Source organism: Chionomys nivalis, chromosome 20, assembly GCF_950005125.1.
Source record: "Chionomys nivalis chromosome 20, mChiNiv1.1, whole genome shotgun sequence".
NCBI lineage: Eukaryota > Metazoa > Chordata > Mammalia > Rodentia > Cricetidae > Chionomys > Chionomys nivalis.
The window spans coordinates 5,550,404-5,574,058 of record NC_080105.1 but is presented as its reverse complement, the minus strand read 5'-3'; the positions used below and the strand labels follow the sequence as shown (position 1 = coordinate 5,574,058).

The 23,655-nt window shown below is 51.8% G+C and overlaps 1 protein-coding gene across 1 annotated transcript; it reads left to right on the top strand.

The window, feature by feature from the left end:
• The first annotated feature begins 11,253 nt into the window (after nt 1-11,253).
• On the top strand, nt 11,254-22,994 carry Plvap (plasmalemma vesicle associated protein). The gene is made up of 6 exons (XM_057753169.1): nt 11,254-11,688; nt 15,354-15,450; nt 15,554-16,263; nt 16,791-16,848; nt 16,948-17,029; nt 22,403-22,994. Exons 1-6 carry the CDS (start codon nt 11,323-11,325, stop codon nt 22,407-22,409), a joined length of 1,320 nt encoding a protein of 439 aa, XP_057609152.1. The 5' UTR covers nt 11,254-11,322; the 3' UTR covers nt 22,410-22,994.
• Nucleotides 22,995-23,655: the final 661 nt, after the last annotated feature.

The following is a 23,655-nucleotide window of genomic DNA, read 5'->3' as shown; positions in this document are numbered from 1 at the left end:
TGCAAGCTGGTACAGCCCCTTTAGATGTCAGTGTGGTGATTTCTCAGAAAATTAGGAAACAACCTTCCTCAAGACCCAGTAATACCACTTTTGGGTATATATCCAAAGGATGCTCAATTGTACCATAAGGATATGTGCTCAACTATGTTCATAGCAGCTTTGTTTGTCATAGCCAGAACCTGGAAACAACCCAAATGCCCCTCGATCGAAGAATGGATAAGGAAAATGTGGTACATTTACACAATGGAGTACTACACAGCAGAAAAAATGACAGCTTGAATTTTGCAGGAAAATGAATGGAGCTAGAAAACATTATTTTGAGTGAGGTAACCCAGACCCAGAAAGACAATTATCACATGTACTCACTCATAGGTGGTTTTTAAACATAAAGCAAAGAAAACCAGCCTACAAACCACAATCCCAGAGAACTTAGACAACAATGCGAACACTAAGAGAGACTTACATAGATCTAATCTACATGGGAAGTAGAAAGTAGAAAAAGACAAGATCTCCTGAGTAAATTGGAAGCATGGGGACCTTGGGGGAGGTTTGGAGGGGGAGGGGAGAGGCAGGGATGGGAGCAGAGAAAAATGTAGAGCTCAATAAATATCAATAAAAAATGTATTTTAAAAAAGCAATGGCAATGTGCCTACTGTAAAGAAGGCCACTCAATCAGAGAATGCACTAGAAAAATTAAAAATCGGCAGGCCAAGGTTCTGCAACTGGATGTGGACAATGATTAGGGAGGTCGGGGTTCTGCTCTCCATCCCGAGATCAGGGTAACCCTAAGAGTGGAGGGGAAAGGATCAATTTTATGGTTGACACTGGAGCAGAAAACTCTGTTTTACTAAAGCCTGAAGGACCTTTGTCTGGTAAGCAAACCTGGGTACAAGAGGCCAGTGAGACTAAGCCATTTCCACGGACTGCCAAAGAGCAGTAGGTTTGGGAAGGGGACGGGTAACCCATTCATTTCTAGTGATACCAGCATGTCCCTATCCCCTCCTGGGCCGAGATCTTCTCACAAAAATGAAACCCCAGATCCATTTCTCAAACAAAGGGGCTAAGATGCATCATCAAGATAGGAAACCAGTCCAGATTTTGGTTATAAATGTCTTAACTGAGGAATACAGTCTCCACCAGGAACTACCAGTAAAGGAACCAAACACAAATGATGACCGGCCAGCGCAGGACTTGAGAGAGGCAAACAAAAGGGTGATAGCCATACACCCCACAGTACCTAACCTTTACACCTTGCTCAGCACACTGCCCCCAGGTCGGCAATGGTATACAGTCCTGGACCCAAAAGATGCAGTTTTCAGTCTGCTCTAGTTCCCAAAAACCAGATGGCAAGACCCAGAGATTGGGGTCAGAGGTCAACTGACCTGGACTTGGCTGCCGCAAGGATTCAAAAACTCTCCTACGATCTTTGATGAGCCCCTACAGAACCCAACATCCAGATCTAAGTCTGTTGCAGCAGTAGCTGGCCTACTGGTAGCAGCTGCTGATAAGGAGGCTTGCCTGAGGGGGACAGAAAACCCGCTGTGACCCTTGGAAGCCTGGGTTACAGAGCTTCTGCAAAGAAGGCCCAGATCTGCAAACAGGTCCTTAAAAGAGGCCATCAGTGGACCGGCAAAGCAAGTGAGGAAATTCCTGGGCACTGCTGGGTTCTGCTGCCTCTGGATTCCTGGGTTTGCTAAAATAGCTAAGCCCCTATATGATGTGGGATTCCCCTCTGTATGCTGCGAATACTATTGGTTAATAAAGAAACTCCTTTTTTTTTTTTTTTTCCTTCGAGACAGAGTTTCCCTGTGTAACACTGCTAGCTATCCTGGAACTAGCTCTTGTAGACCAGGCTGGCCTCCAACTCACAGGGATTCACCTGCCTCTGCCTCCGGAGTGCTGGGATTAAAGGTGTGTGCCACCACGGGCCCGGTTAAGAAACTGCTTTTAGCCTATAGCAGAGCAGGTCAGAAGAGAACTAGGCAGGGAAAACTAAACTGAATGCTGGGAGAAAGAAGGTGGAGTCAGGGAGAATCCATGGAGCCACTGCCTGAGACAGACTCAAGCTGCCAGTTGGAACCTTGCTGGTAGGCCATGATCCTCATGGTAAAATATAAAATAATGAAAATGGGTTAAATTCTAGATGTAAGAGCTAGCTAGCAATATGATTAAGTGACTGGCCAAGAAGTGTTTTAAATAATATAGTTTCTGTGTGTTTATTTTGGGGCTGAACAGCTGGGAACAAACAAGCAGCCTTCATACAACGAATTGGCGCCAATGTGGTCGACTAAAATCCCCTTAAAACCTGAAAGAGTTTGGGAAGGAATTCTAGGCAAAACAAACAAACAAAAAACAACAACAACAATGGCTCAATGCCGCAGCTCCTTTAAGAAAGGTTTTCCTGATTTGGGGCAGCAGAAAAAAAGCCGCATGGTTTTGAACTGGCAGCTTTCTGGGCCATGCTGCCAGTGCAAACTCTGGCTCTTTCAGGAGGCTGAGCATTTAAATGGGGTTTGTGGGCAGTGTGTTGCAAGTTATTGGTGGCAGCATGGGCCAGCTGGTTTCCAGAGTTGAGGTGGTGAGGAAATGAAACAGCCTTCCTACAACACCTGTACAAGGCAACCAAGGACAAACTGGACTTTGTCTGGACAGAGGATAGGCAGGGGCATTTGACATTCTAAAGCAGAGACTCTTGGAGACCCCAGCACTTGGGCTGCTGGTGTGAGTAAGCCTTTTTACCTATTCGTAGACGAGCTCAAGGGAATAGCCAAAGGTGTGCTCACCCAGACTGTGGGGCCATGGAAGAGACCAGTGGCCTATCTGTCCAAAAAGCTGGACCCGGTGGCTGCAGGATGGCCCCCTTGCCTCTGCTGGTTAAGGATGCCGATAAACTGACTTTGGGACAAAATCTGACTATTGCCACCCACATGCACACTGGAGCGGGTACTCAAACAACCACCTGACCAATGGCCGCCCTGCTCCTTAACCCAGCTAGAACAATGTTCCAGGTCCCGACAGCTCCGAAACCAGCCATGTTGCTGCCGGACCTTGAAGCGCCGCTCCAGACTGCTTGGGAATCCTGGCCCAGGCACCCTGCACTCAGCCTAAAGGACACTCGGTTGCCAGATGCAGAAGAGACTTGGTTTAAGGATAAAAGCAGCTTCATACAGAGCAGACTAAGGTACAAGAGGGCAGCAGCCACCACAACAGATAAAGTAGCCTGGGCAGAGCCATTGTCAGCGGGAACCTCTGTCCAGAGACCTGAACTAACAGCACTAACCAAGGCTTTAAAGCTGGGACACGAAATAAAATTAACAATTATACAGACAGCAGCTACGCCTTTGCAACAGCCCACATACATGAGGCTGTATATAAAGAAAGGGGCCTCAAGACTGCAAAAGGAAAGACTATTAGAAATAAGACTGAGATCTTGGACCTTCTAAGGGCCCTATGGGGGCCCCAAAAGATAGCTATTATACATTGCCCTGGCCATCCAAAAGGAGATGGGCCGATACAAAAAAAGGAAACAATTTGGCTAAAGAGGTGGCAATGACTCCCGTCCTGATGCCAGTCCTGGAAGACCACCGGGCCACCAGCCTTGTCATAGGAGCCAACATGCATGCAGTCTTCCTAAGGCACAACAAAAGTAAATGTTTTTGAAGTGTGATGCAGGAGTGGGACATGGTGGCTTATACCTTTAATCTGGAGACAGAGGCATGTGGAGCTCTGAGTTAGAGGTCAGCCTGGTCTACAGAGCGAGATACAGGACAGCTAGGGCTACACAGAGAAACCCTGTCTCCAGAGAAAAAAGAAAGATGGGAGGGAAGAAAGAAGTGTGGTATGGGAGAGCCTGGGAATGTATCTCGGTGATGGGGTTGTAGGTTTGGCTCCCTAGACACAGTATCTTTTAAAAAAAAGAGTAAAGAAAAATAAAATGAAAGAAAAATGACATTTTTGTTTTTTTTAAAATGTGATTTGCTTTGTTTTATTAGAAAAAATACTCAAGCAAAGCCTACAATCATCGGTCAATTAAGAATGACTTACAGGAACATGAGACAGTAAAATAAAAATACAGGTACAAACTCTATGTCCGAAACACTTCCATTTGGCAATGTTATATAACAAAACAAAATTTAAAAGGAACAAAGGAGATTGCAGAGTACTTCGTAGATATAGAATAAAACAGATGAAGTGCTTAAGCGAAAGAAAAAAAAATAGTAAGAACACACTGCTCTTCTTCTTTTGAAAATAGCCTCCCGTTTGCTACAGAGCACATTAGACGGCCGTTCCAGAGTGTCCTCACTGGCAGTGCTTTCCTGTGGGTCCCCAGCGGCGATGACTCTCTCCGTGTCTACCTCTTACCCCTGTCCTGCTCAAGCCTCCCATACTTTTAGTACCTTTTGTGTGTGTGGTTTTTCTTTTAAAAGCAAATGAGAAATGATCATGGAACCCTTCCCATTTTGGAACCAAAGGTTTAATTTTATATTGTTGTCTACTTTCTTTTAAAAAACTGAGTGTAAAAACTGCTGGTTTTCCTGTCAGTGCAGGAGTGGGACCTCCCGAGGAGAAGCGCTCTGCAGTCTAACCGCACAGCACAGCTTTACAGGATGTGCTCCCACAGTGGGAACAACCACTCAGTCTCAGTCACTGTCGGGGGAGGGCCACGACCCTCCAGGAGACGGTCTGGAAGGACGTGCAATGCTTTGTCCTCGGACATTAACAGTAGTACACAGTCCCTTCAGTCTGCAAAGACATCTCTTGTTAAAGGTGCTTTGTTAGCAATCCCTCTGGCAGCACTAGTGAGTTACAATTTCCTTCAATATTATTTCTACCATAATATATACATTGACTCTCATGCCTCTAGAAAACATCTACAGCACATTTCATAATAGGAAAATATATTACAAATCTGCTCAGTTATTTACAAGCAACACTCTATCATCTCTATGCGACATTTGTTTGATACAGTACTGACAAGTTACACATATTTCCCATTTCTGTAAAGTTAAGAAAATTCCATATGGCTTCTTGCTTGCCAAGCAAGAAAGTGATTTTATTTTCCTTTTCAAAACCAACTTTGGTGCATAAAAGATTCGGTTTGAAGATACTTTAAAAAAATACTTTTTTTCTTTTACATTAAGAAAAGAAAAACTCAAAAAACCAACACCTTCCTCAGGGGAAAAAAATTAGAGTCACAGGTTAAATGAAAATATGAAGATTATTCAAATAATTTGAAATTGCGGTTTTTTTTTCAAAAACCATTAACAAGAGTAGTTATGTAGGTAAATATAACACACTGTACCCCATGAAAGACCCTAGTCCTGAAAAGGGAGCCAACAGACATACGGCAACACTCTAACAGTAATTCTCAGACCTAATTCAATAGACGAATTTTAGTTTATTGCAAATGTCGTTCACTGTTTGCTTAAATACAAATTGAACATTTTTCTTATCAGAGTTCTCTTCAAACACATTTTCTGTCTTCCTTCGGGAAGTTGGAAATCTGATCCGAGGGGTTTCTAGTTGCCATCCCGCTTCTTGCCAACAGGCGTCGCCGCAGCCTGCAGAACGGCGAGGATGGGTCTGAGCCCGGGTGACGCCGCCCTGAGAGCTGGGGACCGCCTATTATGATGGGGCGGGCACTGGACGGGGTTAGGAGCTCAGGGTCAACCTTGAAAGCTTGAGACTAGCCTGAACTCCAGAGACTGCCACAAACAAATGTCATTTCAAGCGGTTGCTCCCACTCTGGCTAAGGCAGGATGATTATCAAGCTGGCAGACAGTAGACTGCGGGGGTGGGGAGGGGTGGGGGGAGATATTCAGAAAATATTGTGTCTACACACGGAGGGCAATAGGGAGCCAAACGCGGCTGTGGGAGAGGACTCGTTGAGCCACAGGAATTCAAGGTGACTTGAAGTGAGAGCACACCCAGAGTTGAGTCATGTGACCTGCCTGCCCCCCCCCCTTTTTGCCTCTAATTTGTTTTTATGTTTAACAATCTTTAATTCAAATGCAAAAGTTCGATACAAGCCAATTGTAGGGCTTGGGATTTATTCGTTTAAACAAAACAGGGGAAACGCAGCAAGATGATCTTTCCATTTTCAAAAGCTTCCAAGGAAAGGATCATAGATAGGGCCATAAGGGTCTGATTTTTTTTAAAAATTTATTTATTATGTATATAGTGTTCTGGGCAACAGATTTCATTATAGATGGGTGTGAGCCATCATGTGGTTGCTGGGAATTGAACTCAGAACCTCCGAAACAGCAGTCAGTCCTCTTAACCTCTAAGCCATCTCTCCAGCCCCTACCTCTGATTGTTTTGAGATAGGGCCTCATGTAGCCCAGGCTGGCCTCCAATATGCTATATAGCTGAAGATGACCCAAATCCTGATCCTCCTGCCTCTATCTCCCCTGTGCTGGGGACAGAGCCTAGGTCTTCACACATGCTGGACTAAGCTATCCACAGCTCATGAGTCATTTTTGTTTGTTTGTTTGTTTACAGGGTTGAGGATAGACCCCCTGGCATAGCCAAGTGCACACACAGCAATCGCTCCACTGAGTCAAGAGTCTCAAAAAATTATTATATTTCTTTATTATTGTTTTGTGTGTGCAGGCACAATGCTGTTCATTCGGAGGTCAGAGGACCTTGCAGGAATGGGTTGTGGGAATCGAACGAGGGTCCTCAGGCTTGGTGGGGGAACGCCTGCCATCTCTGGCCTTCTCTCCCACTTGTCTCTTACCTGTGTGTCTACTTCTGTCCCCAGCTCATGCCCCTGGACAACTGTCCCTACTGTCTGGTCTATGCCCACCCTGAGATCCCTCCTGAGAATACAGGAGTCGGGGTGGGGCTGGGAGCAGCAGCCCCATAAGACTCTCACTCCAGAGTCCAAACCCCAAGGGACGCTGAGTCCCAAGGAGCTGCTCCCAATCTCAATGCAGTTCTGCTTCACTTTCTCCTAAAAGCAGACAACATGTTTATGGGAAACTGAGAGGGAGGGTGTGTCCAACTGGCAGGAAAACCCTTCCCTCCACCAGGTGGCACACACCTTCAGTCCCAGCACTTAGGATGCAGAGGCAGGAGGATCTCTGTAAATCAGAGGCCAGTCTATTCTACATCAAGAGTTACAAGGCTAGCCAGGGCTATCTTAAAAAAATAAAATAAAAATGTAAGGAAAAAGCCATTTCTTCCTTTATAACTTCCCAGGTGGCACACTTCTGTCACCCAGCACTCTGGAAACTGAGGCAGGAGGATTGCTGTGAGTTCGAGGCTAGTCTTCAAGTAGCCTCAGACTACCTGGAGTACATAGTAACATCCTGTCTCAGAACAACCAGACTACCTGGAGTACATAGTAACACCCTGTCTCAGAACAATAAAACAAAAAACAAACAGTAATTTTTTTCTAACCAAGACAAAACCTTTTTCAAACCTCCTGTCTCCACGAAGACTGAGCTGTTTAGCTATGGCAAGTGCCGACTTCCTTCAAAAGGTTCCCACCTAAACAAACAACTCAAGCTGAATTGATTGTTTTCCATTTAGAGAGAGAGGGGGTGGGGAGCCTCAGTCCGTGAGGATCCTGAGCTGAGCAGCCGAGGGACGAGGACACAGCATAAGCAAAGTTTCCTGTGACCATGACAAATTGTTCTCCGGAAAATCACGGAGCAGTCAGTCCCCCCAGGGAACGAGGCTGACCTGGCACGGTCTCATCCCTCCCTAAGGGACAACCTGGCCAGGGCCGCAGGCAGAAGGGCTGCCTTTGTACGGTTCTGCTGGAATCACCAGGGACACTCTGGCAGCTGTGGCAGTGGGAGGCAGGGGGTTGACTGCACTGATTGGCTTGTAGGATTTTCCCCACTGAAAGAAAGTAAAGGAGGTGCTGCCAAGAGCCATGACTGCCACAAGGCTGGGAACCCACACAGAAAGGCAAAAGGCTCCGTGGACCTGGGAGGCAGGCAGGGCAGCTGAGTGGCAGTGGAGTCTGGGTTTCCACCCCCGGCCCCTGGATGACTTGAGTTCAGGCCTCAGGACCCACGTGGTGGAAGCAGAGACTCAGTTCTGAAGGTCGTCCTCTGAGCTCCACGCACTAAGTAAGGAAATGGAAGCGTTGGAGTTTTTAAAACAGACACGAAAGAAAAAGAATCTTAAAGACATAGCACTGCCAGGCGGTGGTGGCGCACGCCTTTAATCCCAGCACTCGGGAGGCAGAGGCAGGCGGATCTCTGTGAGTTCGAGACCAGCCTGGTCTACAAGAGCTAGTTCCAGGACTGGCTCCAAAACCACAGAGAAACCCTATCTCAAAAAAACAAAACAAAACAACAAACAAAAAACAAAAAAGAAAGGAAGTTAGAATGTGTCTTTAAAATGTACCAATCACCAAACACATGGCCACCATCAGGTCAAGGGTGGTTTTCTGATTTTCTGAGCATTTACTTTATTTATTTTATTATTTTATGTGGATGGGTGTTTTGCCTGCATGTATGTCTCCGTATCACATGTGTTCAGAGCCTGTGGAAATCAGAAGGTATTGGATCCCTTGGAACTGGAGTTACAGAGGTTTTGAGCTGCCATCTGGGCGCTCGGCATCCAACCCAGGTCCTCTGCAAGCGCAGGGCTCTCACCCAGGAGTCAGCTCTCCAGCCCTCAACTCCGTGTCTGTTCTGCTGTTGCTGTTGCTTGTTGTTTTGAGGCAGGGTTTCTCTGTGTAATCCTGGCTGTCCTGGAACTACTCTGTAGACCAGGCTGGCCTCGAACTCACAGAGATCCGCCTGCCCTCTGCCTCCCAAGTGCTGGGATCAAAGGTGTGCGCCACCACTGCGAGGCACGACTCTATTTAACACATTTTATGTGTTTATTTGTGTTTGGTGGGTGCTCACACATGCCCCAGCACCCCTCTGGAGTCAGAGGACCACATGGTCCCCGGAGTCAAACTCCTACTGTCAGGCTGGGCAGCAGGCACCTTTCCCACGGAGCCACCTCACTGGCCCTCAGCTGACTTTGTTATGCTGAATGCACACACAACAGCTTCCACACATTACATGACACTGAGAACTCTTCCTGAACTGAGCCTGGTGCTGCCTGGGCGCTCACAGGATCCGTTACACACATCCCACCCATCGTTGTCCCTGTCCTCTGGGCTTAGGGACAGTGCCCCCCACTGCCGACAGCCAGAAGCCATATGGCGAGAGTTTCACTCTTCAGTGCCTACAGAAGTCCTACCGTTTAGTGACTCTGAAAATCTTATCATTTGACTTCACGTGTCTGGGTATATTGCCTGCATGTATGATTGTGTACACACATGTGCATGGTACCCTCAGAGGTCAGAGATAGACATCAGATCCCTGGGGACAAGAGGTTCAGATGGCTATGAGCCGTTGTATGGGTGCTGGGATTCGAACCCAGGTCCTCTGAACTGATGTGGCACCCTCCAGCTGAATGTGCATCTGGCCCTGTAGGAAAGCCTTGGGGAGCTATGTGGGGTGCTGGGAAGATGGCTTTGTGGATGAAGAACCCGCAAAAAGGTGGAAGCAGAGAACTGACCGCACAGACTTGTCCTCAGTATTCACGCTGACTGGGACACCCAAGACACACCATAGACAATAGTGATTAAAAGTTGGGAGTGTGCTCGGTTAGCAAGGGCAAGGCCCTGAGTTCTGTCGGGTGGTGCACACCCGTCCTCCCAGCACCTGGGAGCTGGAGGCAGAAGGGTCAGGAGTCTCAGGCCATCCTGAGCTACAAAACCGCTTGGAGGTCAGCCTAGGCGACATGAGACCCCCTCTTAAAGGGAGCAAAAAACTGCCCTCTGTAAACAGGATAAAAGCAGAATTTCAGGGGAGGAAGCAAGTTTTCTGGGGTCACATGACAGCCAGGTGGCGTGCCAGACCCCAACTTGACACCAAACTGTGGCCCCTGTCTGCCTGGCCAACCTGGAGCCATGGGTGGTTGGGCCCCAGCTGCAGCCCCCAGTACCACTGCCCCACCCCCATGGCTGGCCAGGAAGAACCAGGAATTACCGGGTGGCTGCAAAGGCCAAAGGTCACATAGGGTTTCCTGTCTACCCCTGGGAACTTCCTCCTTCCCAACCCCACACCCGCCTGCCCAGCTCCTTCCCCATCCCACCCCCTCCCAGGCTTCTGGACCCCACAGCTACCACATAGCCAGCTCCTGCCCTTGCCCCAACAGTTTAGGGCTGCCCAGAGGCAGGGACAGCACGCAGTGGGGTAAGCAGGTAAAGATTTCAGAAAATTCTCCCAGAGCTTTGGGGGGCACCCTCAAAGTCCTTTTCTCTGTGACCCTGAATTCTCACATCTTTGTCTGGGAGTTGTCCCACAGAGACCTTAGACCCTGCTCACGGAACCCCATCTACCAACAAGGCTCCCTGCCACCTCCTGGGACCCTGAAATCACAGCAAGCCAGAAACATAAGAATACTCTAGTCAGAGAGGCGGAAACTGAGGCACAGATTGGAGCAACCCTTGTCAGAGTTCACAGAAGTCTCTCTCCCCTTTCCCCACTCCAAGATCCTGCTCTCCTACTTCGGATACCACAGATATTTTTGGAGTGTTGGGGGGAGTCTAGGCAGGGGTTTTAATGCTGAACCAGGCCCTAATCCTAGAGCACTCTGGGGACACCTATGTGTGCGTGCTGGCCGAGTATTTGTGGGAGGTGGTACCAGTGTCCACCAAGAATCAGGCCTCTGTGAGGCTCTTCTGTGTAATAATTGAGCACCTACTGTTGCCCATAATGGAAACCGTCCCCGGGGCTCCTGGCGGGGAACTCACTCCTGCATCCTTTGCCTTGGGTCCCAAACTCCTGGTGTGGGGGTGCCTGAGAGCTGCCCCAGGGTTGACTGTTGACCGGGGGCACCTTGGTGACCTGGGCATGTTTGAACCCATCCTGCCACAGAGTAACGACTGGACCACGGGGCCAGTCTCTTGTCACAGCTGTGCCTCAGCTTCCTCTCCCACATAATGGGCCTAACCACGGGCTATGACTGAGAAATAGTCCCAAGTGCAGAGTCGATCGCCTGGCCGACCTAATTTGGGGTGTTGGTGCTGGAAACTGAGGCTGGGTCAAGCGGAGGAAGCCAGTCCAGCCACCCAGCAGGAGCCGCACCCCTCCATCTATCACCTCTGCCTAGACTATCAGTCCTCAACAGCCAGGGTGGGAGTGTTGTGATAACCCACAGCCCCCATTTCCTCCTGGCCAGGAAGGAGCCTGGCAGAGGAAGTATTAAGAGAAGTAATATAAACACTCCCCCTGCTTGGCGCAGCCCAGATCTGGCCAGGCAGGCGAGGGACAGTGAGCCTGCCCGACTGACGCTGCGCAAATGGGGCTCGCCATGGATCGCAGCCCGTACTCCCGCACGGGGGACACGGCTCGCGGCTGCTGGTACTACCTGCGCTATTTCTTCCTCTTTGTGTCACTCATCCAGTTCCTCATCATCCTGGGCCTCGTCCTCTTCATGATCTACGGCAACGTGCACGCCACCACGGAGGCCAGCCTGAAGGCCACCGAGATGCGCGCTGACAGTCTGTACAGCCAGGTGGTGGAGCTGTCGGCCGTGAAGGTTAACCTGACCAAACAGCTGAACATCAGCTTGCACGCCAAGGAAACGGTCATGCAGATGCTGCTGAGTGCCAGGCGCGAGCTGGAGCGCCTCAACGCCAGCTTCCGCCAGTGCCAAAGCGACCTGGTAAGAGGCGGCCTGTGCGCCCTGGGCCGCAGCACCGGGTGCCCCCAAATTCTAAACTGCACCCCAGAAAACTTAGATAGTCCTCCCGTTCTTTGTTTCTAACATAGTCTTATGTAGTTCACGCTGTTCTAGAACTTGCTGTGTAGCAAAGGATGTCCTTGAGCTCCCGACCCTCCGCCTTTGGGATTACAGGCCGGTGGCGCCACGCCTGGTTCATGTGGTACATGCTACACCATAGAGCGCCAGCCTTTCTCTCTCCCTAACCCCAGCCCCAGATAGGGCATCACTATAGAGCCCCCCAGGCTTGTTTAGATCTCACGGCAATTCTTCTGCCTCAGTCTCCTGAGTGCTGGGGTGACCGTGGTGCCTCACGGACTGGTGAGGTTCTTTAACAGTGTGATCGCCTGCCATAAAGGGTCTGCTGCAGGCAGCATGATTTTTAAAGTTAGGTTTACTTATTCCGCATGTATGTTTGCCCACCCGCCATGTCCATGTGTGGAGGTCAGAAGACGCCCTTCCGTGTGGGCCCCAGAGATTCAGCTCAGGTTCTCAGCTGAGCTGTCTTTACTGCTGAGCCACCTTGAAGGCCTGACCACTCTGGAACTCATTGCATAGAGCAGGCTGGCCTTGAACTCACAGAGAACCACCTGCCTCTGCCTCCTGAGTACTGGGATTAAGGCCCTATACCCTACTCTCTGGAATTCATATTTCATGGCTAGGCCCGTCCACTCCAGAGGCAGAGAGTTTACCCTCTCAGGGAACTTTCTAGGTGAAAGCGGGGTGGGAGCAGGTGCAGACCCCAGCATTGTCGACTGCAGTTGGGGTTTAGCTGGGGTCCTGCTCTTGCCAGTGTCTGCCGTGTGTCTGCTCATGGCCGCTTCACAGTGATGGGTAAATGGATTCTTCCTCAGTGTGACCCGGACGAACTGAGCCCAGGCGTGGCTCAGAGCTCGGCTGGCTCTTGCCCAGTATGCGTAAGGCCCTGTTCCATCCCCAGCACACAACCAAAAGGAATGCCATTCTGGGGCGTGGTGGTACACACTTGTCACCTTAGTGCCTGGCAGCTGGAGCAGCAGGAGCTCCAGACAGCCTAGACTACATAAGATACACACGGGGGCGGGGGTACTGAGAGATAGAGGGAGGGAGGGAGGGGAAAGGGGGGGAGAAACACTGAGAGAGACGGAAAACACTGAGGGAGACAGAAGGAGGGAGGGGGAGGGGGAAGAGAGACCGGAGGAGGGGAGAAACAGAGAGACAGAGGGAGGGACAATATAATTCCATATTTTGAGAATAAAATGTATAAGGACGTGTGCTCACCTAATTATCTTCCCCCTACTCCTCTCAAACTCTTCCTTTCTCATCGGTGAAGCAACTCTGTCCTCTGAAAAGAGTTTCCAGGGAACTGCAGACCTGTGGACTGATTTAAATGACAGGACCAGGATTCCTTTCTCAGGTGTTTGCCCCTCAACACATACCCAGTTTTCCACCCCTAAAATGAACGATCTCTTAACCACGTAGAGTATGTCTAACCTCACTACAATAGGGAAAGGCTTAACAAAAGGGTTCTTTCTTTCTTTCTGTTTTAACCTTGGTTCTTACCTATCGATCTCCTTCTCTCTGAGGTGTTGGACAGTGGGATGTGTTGCAGTTCGATTCTAAAAGGTTCCTGTGTGAAAGGCTTAACTGCTTGCTGTTGGGCCTCTGAGAAGTGACCGGATCATAGGGGAGTGGGCTAGTCAGGAGGTCCTTGTGTCTCACCCTAGGACCCCATCTTACCCTGTCTGCTTGCTGGTTGCCTTGGGGCAAGACTTCTCTACCATGGTTTTCTCTTACCATTTTTGCTTTAACATAAGCCGACAGTGACGGAGCCAACCTACCTCTGAAACTCCTAATCTCAACAGATACGTCCTGCCTTAGCTGACTTTTGAAAGTAGTATAACAGGTTGTGACGATGAAATTGCCACTGAGCAAACCTGGTAAGGAAGCCTCGGTGATGTCCTCTTTGGGTTAGGTCACTGTGACACCTTAAGGCAACTCAGAGCGAAAACAGTTCACTTGGCTTCCAGGTTAGGCACACTCCCGTCACTGAGGGAAGTCAGGACACTTAGGTAGAGTGGAGACCATGCAGGTCCCAGACTCACATCCAACTATCTTCCTTCTACCGCTCGGGCCTACCTGCCCAGGTATGACAATACATATGTACATTACTGGCCTCCTACATTAATTAGTAATCAATAAAATACCCTCACAGAGACACCGAGTCTCACACTGAGAGACATGGGGGGGAGGGAGAGGGAGGAGAATGAGAGAGAAGAGAGAGAGAGAGAGAGAGAGAGAAAAGAGAGAGGGTGTTTGAGGCCCTTTCCCAGGTGGGGCTGAAACCATTGCGTCCTGTGCTGTCTCAGACCTGAGATCCTGGAGACAGCAGTTCCCACACAGACCCCAGAGTGTCAGGCACAGCTGACCACGTTCACCCAACACCTCCCCACACACCACAGTGAGACCAGGACGCTGCTGCCTCGGGCAGCTTCTGGCCCAATAAGAGGGGTGCTGGCAGCCGCCAAATTAGGGGTAAAGCAAGGATTCCCCTGGAGAGGACAGGGTCCTAGGGTGGTCCAGGATAGCGGTGGTCTCCTCCTTGAGACCAGTCTGACAGGGTGCACAGTCCCCTGGCCACTTGCCACCCAGGGTCAGGATCATTGCCAACACCCACCTGGCACCCCATACTTCCTCACTGGAGAACACAAGGTCCAGGCTTTTGGGTTTTACTTTTCCCAGAGGCTCCTCATTGCTAAGTGAGCACTGTCACCTTGTCATACCCCAGCCCTGATTCTACATTTTTAGACTTTCCAGCCTGGGCTACATGACCTCCTGACTCAGGACACTGCGGTTCCTTGGCAAGCTGCCTTCCTTATGGTGGACAGGAGCCCAGTGGTCACCTGAAATGCACCCTAGTGGTGTCTGTCTTGTGTCCCTTCCCTAAAGTACAAAGAAATGTGATTTTTCGGCCATGCTTCCTCTTCCTCTGCCTCCCCCCCTTGTGCCTCATCTCGGTTTTTGTTTTGAGATAAACTATGTCGCCCAAGATGACCTTGAATTTAGAGTTTCCTCCTGTGTGGACTGACAGGCGACAGGCACAAACCACATTTTGCTTCTGTGGTAGTGGGCACAAAACCCAGGGCTTTGTGCTTACTAGGCAGACAACTGAGCCCCAATCTCAGCCTCTGTGTTTTAACCCTAGCACTTAGGAGGCACAGGCTGGAGGACCTCTGTGAGTGGGAGGCCAGCCTGGTTCATATAGGGAGTTCCAGGGCAGCCAGGACTCCAGACCCCATCTCAAACAAACAAGACAGCCTTTCTCTGTGATCCAGGCTGGCCTTTAACTCCTGGGGGTTGTCCTACTTCATCCTCCCCAGTGCTGAGGTTACAGGTAAGAGCTATCACACCTGGTTCATGAGGTTGGGGTTTGAACTCAGGGCTTTCTGCAAGTCCCTCACCAACTGAACGGACTCCAGGCACTCAACCAATGAAGGAGTTCCAGCCCAGCTCTAGTCAAACTTTTGGAGGTCACCCAGACCTCCAACCCTCTAAGGGTGTGGAGGGGGCCACTGTGTGTGTGGCCCTGGAGATGGGTGCTCAGCAGTGTTGTATGCCCACACCTGCAGCTCACCTACATAAACTACCACCGGTTCATGGCCGCCATCATCCTGAGCGAGAAGCAGTGCTGGGAACAGGTGAAGGAGAACAACAAGACCTGCGAAGGTAAATGCGGGTCCTGGCGGGCGGGTGGGGAGTGGGGAACGGACGACAACCTCAAAGCTTAGGGGCCAGCCTGGGCTCACCTCCTCTCGCCCCCGCCCCGCAGCCTTGCTCTTCAAACTGGGCGAGAAGGCAAAGACGTTGGAGATGGAGGTGGTCAAGGAGAAGGCAGTGTGCGCCAAGAACAAGGAGAGCCTGCTGGCGGAAAAGCAGCGTGCGGAGGAGCAGCTGTCGGCCTGTGGCAAAGCGCGGGAGCGGCAGCAGCAGGAGCAGCAGGTGATCGAGGAGCAGCTGCACAAGGTGCAGTCCATGTGCCTCCCGCTGGATCACGATAAGCTCCATGCGGATGCGCTGAGTATTTGGCGGGACTCGTTGATCCCGCGATCCCTGGATAGCCTGGGCTACCACTACTCTTCGTTGACGCCCGAGATCGTCTCCCTCCGCCGGATGTGCGAGCATCTGCCCACTCTCTTGAGCAACAAGGTGGATGAGATGGCGCGCGGGATGCGCATGAGCATCGAGCGCGTGACCCGCGAGAACGCGGAGCTGCGGCGGCAGAAGCTGGAGGTGGAGCGCGGGGCTCAGAGTACGCAGGAGGCGCGGGCGCGCGTCGAGACGGAGGCGAAGGCACGCGAGAGCCAGCTGCGGGCGGAGTGCGCGCGCCAGACGCAGCTGGCGCTGGAGGAGAAAGCGTCGCTGCGCTCGCAGAAGGAAGGCCTGGAGCGTGAGCTGGAGGCGCGCAAGCGCGAGCTGGAGCAGCTGCGCACCGAAGTGGACGTGCGCATCAGCGCGCTAGACACCTGTGTCAAGGCCAAGGTGGGTCTGGTCGGCTGGGTGGAGATGGGAGCCCTGGGCGCAGTGGGGTCCCGGAAGGGTCAACCTGGGAGTGAGTGGGAGCTGAGGACGGAGACTGAAGGAAGGAAGCTGGGTCAGGGTTAGGGCCAGGTGAACTTAGCTCTGGCCAGATGGCGGGAACCGGGTTTGGAGTGGAGTCCAGCTGAAGGATCAGGGTTGCAGGTGATGCCGGCCTTGTGGTGGCCTCGATTTCCCGCCTAAGTTAAGCTCCTCCGTGATGCCTCAGGATGGTCTGGGTTAAGATCTAGGTTCCTTGAGCCGAGCATGGTCTCTAATCCCAACACTCAGCATTCACTGGCAGAAGGACCTCTATGACTTCGATGCCAACCTGTTCTAAATAGTGAGTTCAAGGACAGCCAGGACTACACAGAGAGACTGTCTCAAAACACAAACCATCACCAACAAAAAACCCACCCAACTAGGCTGCTTAGGCATTTGCAGGACACGGAGGGCACCAACCCCTCCAACCTCTCCCTTTCTCTCTCCAGTCGCAGCCAGCCACCCCGCCAAGACTCTTCGGCCCACCCCCAAACCCTCCGCCCATAGGTGAGTGACAACCAGAAGGGTCAGAAAATGGGACACCTGGCTCCCGACCCCAGCTCTCCTCTCCGAGGCTGCTCACACGAACCCTCATTTTTCCTACAGATCCTGTTAGCCTGGAGGACTTCAAGAAAAAGATCCTGGAGTCCCAGCGACTCCCGATGGTCAACCCCGCAGTTCCACCCAGGTGAGACACCCACTCGCTGAGATCCATCCCAGAACCACGGATAAAGAGGGAGGCAGAATTCACACTTGTTGCCTCTATAATGGAGGGAAGGCATAATGGAGTGCCTGCTGTATACTAGGGCATGGCAGGTAGACCAAGACAGGACTTTGGACTGTGAGCTGGAGGAAGGAAAGCAAAGGGCCTGGTGTCCTGGGCAGCTGGGCTGGGCGGAGAAGGTCTGCGGATAGAGATCGTGAGGCGTGCTCTGAGTGCCTTCCGTGTACTCTGTACCCTGTGCGTGTCTGAACGTGCAAGCTGGAGCCCAACCCTGGCTACGGTTGGTTTCTCATTGTCACCCATTGTGATTCTTCCCCGTTCATTTATTTGTGTGTGGACGAGCGTGGGTCCTGGGGATGGACTTCACTGCTCCACCACCTTGCCAGCCCAGCCACCATGGTTTTTGTCTTTCTTTTGAGACAGGGCTTCTATATTAGGCAGACTGCCTGGAACTCACAGATCTGGTCCAGAGTGACGAAATTAAAGTCATGTGTCACCATACCTAGCCACCATGGTTTCTGGTCCAGGGTTTCTCACTGGCCTGGCTGACCTGGGGGACTCCACCTCCCAGTCCTGTACAAGTGTGCCCACCCACCACTTGTGGTAGCCTTTTCTTTTCCTTCCTTCCTTCCTTCCTTCCTTCCTTCCTTCCTTCCTTCCTTCCTTCCTTCCTTCCTTCCTCCCTCCCTCCCTCCCTCCCTCCCTCCCTCCCTCCCTCCCTCCCTCTCTCTCTTTCTTTCTTTTGTTTGCTTGGTGTTTTGAGACAGGGTTTCTCTGTGTATCTATGGCTATCCTGGAACTCACTCTGTAGACCAGGCTAACCACAAACTCACAGAGATCCACCTGACTCTGCCTCCTGATTCCTGGGATTAAAGGTGTGTAACACATCACCCTGCTCCAATGTGTAGCCCAGGCTGGCCTCAAACTCAACCTTCTACCTCCACGTCTTTAGCATATACTGCTGGCGCACACCACATCAGCTTTTCAACCTGTGTTCCGGGATTGAATTCAGGTCCTTCTGCCCCATAGCAAGGTTTCATGGAGCTCTCTCCCTGCCCCAGCATCTCGCAGAGTGGAAGCTGAGTTGGTGACAGGTCAGTGGGTAGAGGAGCTTGCTGCTAAGCCTGAAGCCCAAGTTCCATCCCCAGGATCACACAGCAGGAGGAGAGGGTGGACTCCAGCCGTGGCATAGGCGCACCCCATGTAGTCATGGGAGCCTGTGTGGTGCACACTGGGAAGCCTGGGGTCACAGCATGAGGCAAGGTGAAGATTGTCAGATGGGAACTGTAAAGTGACGTCCACAGTCAGAGACAGGGACCAGGGCTGTCCTTGGAGCATGCATAGGGCATCTGGCCCAACACCCACACTACCTTAATGTGTCAGCAGCCCAGGGTTTCTCTGTGTAGTTCTGGCTATCCTGGAACTCACTCTGTAGACCAGGCTGGCCTCAAACACACAGAGATCCACCTGCCTCTGCCTCCCAGTGCTGGGATTAAAGGTGTGTAACACATCACCCTGCTCCAATGTGTAGCCCAGGCTGACCTCAACTCAACCTTCTACCTCCAAGTCTTTAGCATATACTGCTGGCGCACACCACATCAGCCTTTTTATCTCTGTGTGTGAGGGCCCTGGTGTCTGGTCCTCTGAAGGAGCAGCAGCCTTACTGCTGAGCTGTGACGTGCTTTGGAGGTGACGTCTGATGTATGTAGCTTGGGTTGGCCCCTGGCCCTAGATCATCCTGTGAAAAGGCAGGACAGTGAAAATCAGCTTTCATAGCACAGGCTATGAACCCAGAACTTGGAAGGCTGAGGCAGGGGGACTGCAAGTTCAAGACTATATAATGAATACTTTTTGAAAGAAGGAAAGTAGGAGAGTAAAGAAAATGTTGAACATGATGAAAAGAGACGGAGGAGCAGACCCCTCCCCCCAGGCCACCCTCCCACCCCGTCCTTCTTGGCTGGGCAATCTCTATCCTGATGTCCACTTTTGAGAGGAGGGGACTGAGGACTCATCAGGGTCACGCAGGGGCTGGGCTGCCCGCCCAGGACTGTCCGGTCTCAGCTGAGAACCGGGGGAAGTTTTTGACATTGTTTACCTTGAATGACGTCTGTGCTGAGGGACAATGCTCACTTAGGCCTGTGCTGTCCCCAGCAGCCCCCGCTTCAGGATGCTAGGCAGGGCCTTCCCCAGGGACTGGGGCTATGCCTTCAAGGGGCTTCTTCCTCAGTGTCCAGAACCATCCTTCCCTCCCTCCTTGCTCTCACACTTGCGAGGCGGATGCACACTCCCTGTCTGATTGTTTTATTTTGAGACACCATCTGGCTATACAGCCTTGCTGACCCCAAAACTCAGGCCTCCTTTCACCAGCCTTGCAAGTCCAGGTGCCAGGTGGTGGTGGCGCATGCCTTAAACCCCAGCACTCAGGAGGCAGAGGCAGGTGGGTCTTCCTGAGTTTCAGGTCAACCTGGTCTACAGAGCCAGTTCCAGGACAGCCAGGGCTACACAGAGAGACACTGTCCTAAAAAGGAAAGAAAAAAAGTAAGTGTGGGGCTGAGTCTGGGGTTGATACCGGTCTCCACAGCTGTGTGATTATTTAGTTTTATTATTTTGAGACAGGATCTCATGAAGATCAGGAGACCAGGCCGGCCTCCAGCTCATAGAGATCCCCCTGAGCACTGGGACTAATGGGGTACACCACCACCCCACGTACCACACATTCCCATTTTGTTCCTTAGTATTTATCTGTTTATTTTAATTTTATGCGTATGAGTGTTTTCTGTGTGTCTGCCTGTGCTCCAGAAGAGGCCTGGAGCAGAAGAAGGTGTCAGGTCCCGAAACTGGAGTTACAAGTGGTTGTGAGCCACCATGTGGGTGCTGAGAACCAAAGTCGGGTCCTCCGCAAGAGCAGCCAGTGCTCTTACCCACTGTGCTCCAGTCTCTAGAACCAACTTTTAAAAGAAAATATTTCAACATCCAAATATCCTTGTGTATGGTGTATGACCTGTGTAGACCCCTGTGGAAACCAGAGGAAGACAACGGTGTCTTCTGCCATTGTCCAGCTAGTGCCCTTGAAACCAGGACTCTCACTGAACTGGGGCTACTCGGGCCCCAGCCCCGGCCTTCTGTGACCCAGGTATTTGGGTCACAGCTGCTGGTGCAGAGACACCCAGCTTTTTGTTGTTAGTTTTATTTATTTATTTTTGTTTCTGTGAGGCAAGGTTTCATTGTGTAGCCCAGGTTGACCTCAAATTTACAGAGATCCTCCTGCCTCTGCCTTCAAGGCCTGGGGATAAAGGTGTGCGCCACTACACCTAGCCAGCACCCGGCTTTTTAACTGGGCCCCTGAGGATTCCAACTCAGGTCAGCTTGCTAGCAAGTAAGGTTTCTTCCCCACTGAGTTTCTACTCCTACTCTGTTTACACTGCAGACAGGAGTTGGGGGCAGGGCGGGGAACACAAACATGGTTGCAAATATCAAACAATTGTTCCTCCTTCTGTTTAAAAATTAGAGCCACAGCATGCCAGCCCCTGTAGGGGTCAGTCCTCTGTTCTACCCTGTGGGTCTCTGGGATTGAACTGATTGAACGCAGTTCATCGGGGTGGGGCTCGGTGGCAAGCATCTGAACTGGTTCACTGACCTATGGTGCTTCTGGTCTGTTTATTCAAGCTAATTCTTCTCTGTGCATGAAGGTTCCATTTCTTTTTTTTTTTTTTTGGTTTTTCGAGACAGGGTTTCTCTGTGGCTTTGGAGCCTGTCCTGGAACTAGCTCTTGTAGACCAGGCTGGCCTCGAACTCACAGAGATCTGCCTGCCTCTGCCTCCCGAGTGCTGGGATTAAAGGCGTGCGCCACCACCGCCCGGCTGAAGGTTCCATTTCTAAAGTTGGTTTGGGATTATTTTTTTGTTTTCTTTGAGGGGGAGTGTTGAGAAAAGGTCTCATGTAGTCCAGGCTGGCCTCAAACTCCCTGTGTAGCTGAGGCTGGCCATGAACTCCTCCTGATCTTCCGGCTTTCTCTGCTGGTGTGAGTCCTGATACTCAGGTCTCACAGCCTGGAGGAGCTCAGAGGCAGGAGGGGACCATGTGAGGTCAGCTGAGGCAGGCTGTCGGAGTGGGCTGGGGGTCCCACATGGCCCACACTCCTGACTCCCCCTCTCCCCAGTTGTCCTGCTGAGACATTCACTCTGGAACAGCCCATACCTGGAGACTTATTTGGACAAGTGTGATGACCTGTGTCTGTCTTCTTGGTACCACAGAGGCAGAGGGATCTCTGGTTGTTTGAGGCCAGCCTGATCTACCCAGTGAGTCCCTGTCTCAAAAACAAAGGAAGACAGACCTGAATGTGCTAGCCAAGTATTCGGCATGCGGAAACGGATGTATCTTGTGGGGTTCCTCACAGTTTTTAAACTGGGACTGATGGCGCATGTGCACACGTCAGAACATGTGTGGGGACCGCTTGTAGCGGTAGCTCTGTCCTTCCACCCTGTGGCTCCAGGGGACCCAATTCAGACTGTCCTCCGCCCGCTGAGCCCTTTGTGGGTGACAGAAAGTCTGCTGGGATCTTTCACAGGGGCTGCTCATGGAGGAAGGGGCTTTTAACCAGGGACCTAGACAAGGGAGGAGCCTGGGGATTCTGGGTAGCGTGCCTGGGAAGGAGTGACCAAGGGAAGAACAGTCCTCCTCATGGCTGTGGCAAGGACTTTGGGGGGGGGGTCCCCAGAGTCTATGAGCAGTGCCAGGGCTTGGTCTACATGGAGAATCACTGGTTCACTCTGGTTGATTTGGGGGAAGTGACCGGGACAAGAACAGAGGTCACCAGGCAGTCCTAGATGGGATCACAGCTGGAGCCAGGGAGGGGACCCAGAGCCAGCCAGAACGTGAGACCTAGGGGCCCCAGGGAAGAATTGGGGAAGGAAGGGAGGGGGAGAGGAAGCCAGTCTTAGCTGCAGACTCCCCCTCCCCACCAGGAAATGCCTCAGCTCCACCTCTGACCCCACCGAGCTCCTCTACCAGGCGGGTTGGGGGGAGTGGGGGGGGTGGGGGGGGCTTCTAGACTGAGAGATGCTGGGGGGGCACGGAAGTTTCTCAGAATTGTTGGCACTTGGGTGGGGCTGTCCCGGGCTGGAGGGATGGGACCTTGGTGTCAGCTTCTGAAGCTGTGGACTCTGCTAGTCCTGAGGGACATGGAGGGTGTGTGGGGCAGGCTCACTCAGACGTCTCGGAATGACTAAAGAAAGGAAAGAAAGGCGACGCTGAGGCAGGAGGGCTGTGAGTCTGAAGCCAGCCCCTGGCTCCTCGGCCTCTGTTGATTGCTGTGCTTTCTGCCTCTTCCTTCCCCAGTGGCTGAGGAAGCAGCTGTCGCGGGACCCTGGGCACGCGACTTGCCCACCTGTGGATGGGAGCAGCCAGATGCCCACTGGACACTGGCTGTACCCCCATGGCCAGCACCTCCATCCCCATGCCGCCCCTGCCCCTGCTCACTGCCCTCTGCTCCGCACCATCCCCCGACACTGGGTTTAAGGCACATACAGCTGTGGGGTGACCAGAATGGCACCCACTTGCCTACCAAGTACCCACAGCTCAGCTGCCACTGTGGGCACCTCCTTCAGCTTCCTTATCACTCGCCTGACCCAGGAGGTGAGAACAGGAAGCCTGGCCTCAGCTCCCTTGGGACTTTCCAAGCTCCCCTTAAAGGCCCTGGATGTTTCCAGGTCCTCCTGGAGAGTTTCCAGGCCTCCCCTGGAGGGCTTCAAGGTCCCAAGAAACACAAAACTTCGTTAGATTTTAAACCCTTTTCCAGGCTCCTCTCCTCCCCACAGGCGAGGGCCCCCGTGGATCCCAGAGCCTGGAGGGATGCTTCCCCACACTCTGCCCTTCTTGTATCCCTTAAAGTTATTAGTGGCACATAATAAATATCACAGAGTTCTTTGAAGGCTGCCTCTATTTATTCCTTTTCTTCGCTGTAGACTGGGTCTCACTGTATTCCTCTACCTCGACCTCCTGAGGGGTGATTGGTGAGTGCCAATTGGAATTGGGGGCTACAGAGATGGCTCAGCAGTTTAGGGCACTGGCTGTTTTTGGAGAGAACCCAAAGTTGGTTCCTGCACCCACATGGCAGCTCACACCTTCCTGCATCCAGGGGATCAGCACCGGCTCCTGGTCTCAGCCGAGAAGCATATAGAGTAGAACAGTACATCTTTAAATCCATGGCCAGCCGTGGAGGAGGCACCCTTCAGCCCGGTCCTGCGCAGCACGGGTGGAGGAGGCACCCTTCAGCCAGGTCCTGCGCGGCACGGGTGGCACCCCGGACCCCATCTCCACAGGAACTGGGTGTGGTGGTGCACATTTGCTGTGCCGGCATCGAGGAGGATCAGGATTTCAAGGCCAGCCTGGGCTACAAGAGACTCTTCCAATTATCAAAACTAAATTAAAATGAAAACTATCCTGCCTAGTGCTGGTGCAGAGTTTGTAAGGAGCCAGACGCAAAGCAGAGCGTGGCCCCTGTGGAAACCAGCCCAGCAAGAGGTAGTAGAATTCAGCCGAGCACGGTGGAGCAGGCATGTCAGCGCGGGTGGGGTGCGGGGCTGAGGCAG